Source organism: Azolla caroliniana, unplaced genomic scaffold (assembly GCF_043228905.1).
Source record: "Azolla caroliniana isolate FFs.n. ecotype wild unplaced genomic scaffold, voAzoCaro1.0.p SCAF_691, whole genome shotgun sequence".
NCBI lineage: Eukaryota > Viridiplantae > Streptophyta > Polypodiopsida > Salviniales > Salviniaceae > Azolla > Azolla caroliniana.
The window spans coordinates 12,742-17,517 of record NW_028231126.1 but is presented as its reverse complement, the minus strand read 5'-3'; the positions used below and the strand labels follow the sequence as shown (position 1 = coordinate 17,517).

Genomic DNA, 4,776 nt, shown 5'->3' with positions numbered 1-4,776 from the left:
AAACATGACTTATGGGACCAAAGTGAAACAGTTTTACGAAGTCTCTTTTGGCCAAGTAGATCTCGTTTCTATAAATTTGCAAGCTGCAAATCTAAGAGAAAGATTATGCTTTATTACATAAAAGGAATAACCCAAACTCATATGTTACGAATTACCAAGGGAGTAGCTATGAACTCAACACAATAATTTTGGAAACCCTTGCATAGGTATCAATTATCGCCCAAGGCCATAGTAATTACATCTCTAACTATTTCATTTCCTTTTGCTTCCTTAAAGGTACTGTAATTGTGGAATGTGCATTTAAATGACATTTTTTAATAGATGACCACATGCAACAGATGGACACTGAGTACAAACCCCAACAATTTTCCTAGACCGACCATGAAAAAAACAGGCAATCAAATGGTTGGTATCCTTGTCCAACATTACTAATGGCATCTGATTTATGGTTTCATATTATGTTTCCCCTGTTTATATAACCTCAAGAAGTTACTAAAAAATATAGTTTCTTTTTTGTATGATCATCAATTATATCACCTTCATGGCCATTGTGCAATCTCCATTTTCAACTACATACTACAAAGATTCATTTGTCAATGTCATTCACAATCTTGTCCACACCCTTTGACAACACATCATTAATATCTTGCACATAAGGACCATAAAACCACTCTTTTTTCATAATCCGTTTGTCATCTCTTGAAGGTTGAATTACAATAACAATAGAAGCAAGGTATATACTCTTTATAATCATAATGGCAATTTGGCCTTTTATGAGCCTCAACATCATAATGAAGAATATGCATTTTGTTGCTTGGATAATACAGTAACCATACATCATCACATCATCAATTTACAAGAGCAACAATGAGAAGATTTTCTTATGCCATGAACATTTAAACATTAACAAACGTTGAGAGGGAAGAAGCTTCTGTATGAACACGTCTTTGCTATTAACAAAAATAACAGTGAGGATCATCACTTGAAATGAGCTCAATACCAAACAGATGTTATGGTAGAAATGAGACAGCTATTTACAACCGCAAAATGGAAAACATAAACAGTGATATGGAAAAGCTCATACAACTAATTCCTTTGTACTGGACGACATATACTAAACGCTATGTTCTTTTCAAATAAATTACATTTCTAGGGAACATAAACTAAATCAAATTCTACAACTTAAGGTGTGGCAGATGCATCCTATGGACATAACTCAAAACAATACATGAAAAATATCTACGAACTAAGATTCAATCATCAAAACAAATTAGACTAGCTCTACTCCAGCACTGCAAACCCATCCAGGTGCCAATAGTTCATCATTACTTTATGTAGACAATAGAATTAGCCACTCTCAACTAGAAAAGCCAAAAGGTAGTGTAAAATGGATATTCGATCTAGGCCATCCTACATGGAGCACATTAAAAAACCTCAAAACATTTGAATATACAACAAATAAAACAAAAGACAATACCGAAATACCAGAAGGAAACAAGGAGAAACCTACTAAATTCTATAAATTTTGAAACAGCTCTTCCACAAAAAAGAAAACCAAAATGTTAATTCTATACTCAATGTGAACAATGGGAGAAATCTACTCTTCAACAGCCATTGTACCCTTCTCACTAACATAAATACCATCAAGAAACTTTCTGATATCCTTCTTCTTCACGTGGCATTTCTACAAACCAAAAGAGTAATGATTAGAAAGATTAACATTTTGTAGAGAGTAGGGGGAAAAATCAGAAGATTTCTTCGTAGGATAAATTACATCATTTAAAACATCAACTCCTATATAGTAACTGAAGATATAAATACCTGATTGATGAGAGCACATGAACGTGAAACAAGTTCAATATCATTTCCTTCCAATACTAGTTCATCCTTGACCTTATCTGATCGAGTTACAGTAACACCTCCCAACATGTCTACCTTGCGGACCTACATGTCAAAAAGTGGAAGTTAAGATATATCGAAAAATAGAAATGAAATTACTGGGAAATGAATAAGCTGAGAAAAAAACAATATATGTCATAACCAGTTTAAAATGTAATACGTGCAGCATCTTCCACGAGGATAAGGCTCAAACACATTTACAAATTTTAGACGTGTAGAGAGACATCATACTACAGCTATTCATACCTCTTCACATATAGAAACATTAGCATTGTGAATGCCAAAAATCTTCAAAAACAAATTCATAATTTGAAAGCTCAACAAAATCTAGTTTTGCTCATAATAAACACAGTGAATCAATGCTCAGAAAACTTTTCGATGTATCATGATTTAAGAATCCATTGAAGGGATTCTCACATTCAATGAACGGAAGAATAATTCCTCGTTTAACTTTTGCATGTAAAGTGTATAGCATAAAAAATTCTTAATGATTCTCGAACACTTTTGAATCATAAAATATATAATCAATTTAAATAAGACTGAATTAAGGTGGAAAAAAACTCCAATTTGGTCGCAGGAAAATAACACAGGTATGAAATTTTCACTCACTTCTTGGTAGTGCAATCCATGACCTAGAAGTAAAATATACATCCTTCGATGATAAGCATATCTAGAATTACAGGATCACTTGTTTCTTACGAAGTAAATTAGCTCTATACTTTGTTATTTCTTTAGTATCCAAAACAAATCACTTCAGGATGCTAAAGCTAAACTGCTGTATGATAAACGTTTTCATGCTTGCTTTTAAAATGAAAGTTCAATCATACGAGATTGTACGTATCAAAAAAAATTAGATAGCAAAACCAAAGTACAACATTTTCAAGAAATTTTATGATTTCTTCCAAAAATTTCCTACTTTTCCAGGGATATCAATGAAAACTCCTTTATTTAACAAAAACACGGTTCTCAGATAAGAGTGGTGCGTATGTAAGTATCGAATATTTATAGATAACGAAACAAGATCATGATAAAACCAAATTTATATGAGAGGGAAAAAGGGGGGAAACGTTCAACACACCCGTTTTTCACCGAGGAAATTCCTGATTTCGATGTTATCTTTGGAGGACGAGATGCTCGCATTGATAGGAAAATGAGCATACACAAATCTCATCTTGTATTGATAACCTTTGGTGACGCCAGTGATGAGGTTCTGGACATGGCTAAGCGCGGTTCGAATGGCGGCCATTGTTTTGCGAGAGCCAAACCAAGCTTCAACCTTAAGCTTAGTACCTCCTTCGATCATCTGGAGGTCTAAGTTGAGGTGCTTGAAATTGCGAGTTAGCTGTCCACGGGGACCGGTGACGCGGATCTGTTTGGCTTTGATCTCGACCTTGACACCCGAAGGGATGTCCATGGTCTGCGAAGCGAGGATGGTCTTCATCTCTGCAGATTGGTGGCAGAAGCAGGAGGAGATCTGCAGAAGACGGAGGAGAAGACGGAAAAGGACGACGTCGATGAAGAAGACGGCGATGGAAACGGGGGCAGGAGAATTAGGGTTTTGAAGCTTGTATAATTAGGGCAAACTATAAAACTAGGCCTAGTCTGTCTGCCTAAAGTCTATTCACGTTACATATATTCTTTTGGGTTTTAGTTAGTGTATGGACGTTTTGTGAAGCTTCTTCTTGACGCTACGGTGAGATTTGAGAGGGATGGCCACTTTCTTTACTTTCACTTGGGACATAACATTTGTGTTCACACACTTGAATATTTCATCGACAAACATTGGTCTCAAACTAATGCCGAGCAAAAAAAATAGAAGGAATCTGAAGATTAAGGAGATGAAAGAAAAAAAAAAGGAACCATAAATTAAGAAGAAAGAAAGAAAAAACGAACGGATCGAATATTAAGAAGAAGAAACAAAAAACAAACGAATCAGAGATTAAGAAGAAGAACAAGAAGAACAAAGAATGGATGGATGGATAGATTAAGGGCGATTAACTAGCTACCACGCTGAGTGCAAGCCATGAGAACCAACAAAATGCCTATCGGTGTCCACATACCACCCATTGTACCTTGGTTGCTGAAAAAACAGACCGAACACAAGAGCTTTGCCTCAACAATAACACCTCAAGATGCCCCACGGTGAAGGGGTTGTCGATCATCTTTTAAAAGCTTGATATCGATGACTCTCCTAGCCACCACCGCCACCACATGTTCCCATGTTATAGGCTCACATGGGTTTGTCTCAAATCCCATGATAGTGTCAGTCCATCCTACCATTGCCCATCAAAATCAACTAGCGAATCAGTTCGTGAGTTTATGGCCATAACAACAATGGTAAACATTGGAGGATATATATACAAGTGCGCATCAATGTGCCACAACGTCATTTATTGTGAAATAACATGTTGATGTGCCATGAGTTGTATTGGTTACAAGCAACATACCTCTAATGCTTGAAATCTTGAGAGGGGACAAATATTCCTCAACATGCAAGCAACGAAATTGCAGCCAAGTATGTACGATCTCATTGAAAGAACAATGGGCATGGAAGCCTTTACATTGCTACTCAAGCATTTGTTTTGTATGAACGTTGGTGTGTTTGGTTTTAGCCATGAACATGATTTGAGAGCGAGACTGTAAGAAGAAGCCTTACACAAGGTTTCTTGCTTGTTATGACTTTACTATTCTACTTTTGGAGAGAAAAAGGACTACCATTTGTGTATCAATAGATGACTGATTGTTAATTTGTTTTCATTGTCACACGTTCCTCTTTTATACACGATGTCACATTGAACTATTTGTGTTTAGGCTCGATATCATAACGCGCACAATGGTTGTCATCCTTACATTGATCTATTATGCTAGGTATTTAAA

The 4,776-nt window shown here is 36.0% G+C and overlaps 1 protein-coding gene across 1 annotated transcript; it reads right to left on the bottom strand.

Moving 5' to 3' along the window:
* Positions 1-1,491: 1,491 nt before the first annotated feature.
* Positions 1,492-3,408, bottom strand: LOC147847764 (large ribosomal subunit protein uL6-like). Its single transcript, XM_087338850.1, has 3 exons — positions 2,978-3,408; positions 1,822-1,944; positions 1,492-1,684 (listed from the first exon to the last, which is right to left on the bottom strand). The coding sequence occupies exons 1-3, from the start codon at positions 3,338-3,340 to the stop codon at positions 1,598-1,600; spliced, it is 573 nt and encodes a 190-aa protein (XP_087194976.1). The 5' UTR covers positions 3,341-3,408; the 3' UTR covers positions 1,492-1,597.
* Between the last annotated feature and the right edge of the window lie 1,368 nt (positions 3,409-4,776).

Bases quoted from the DNA above. Each gene is read 5' to 3' on its own strand.
- LOC147847764 (XM_087338850.1), bottom strand. From the start codon at position 3,340: ATGAAGACCATCCTCGCTTCGCAGACCATGGACATCCCTTCGGGTGTC. The intron at 1,945-2,977 runs GTGTGTTGAACG...TTTGACATGTAG, and splicing joins ATTTCCTCGGTGAAAAACGG to GTCCGCAAGGTAGACATGTT. The intron at 1,685-1,821 runs GTATTTATATCT...TTTGGTTTGTAG, and splicing joins CATGTGCTCTCATCAATCAG to AAATGCCACGTGAAGAAGAA.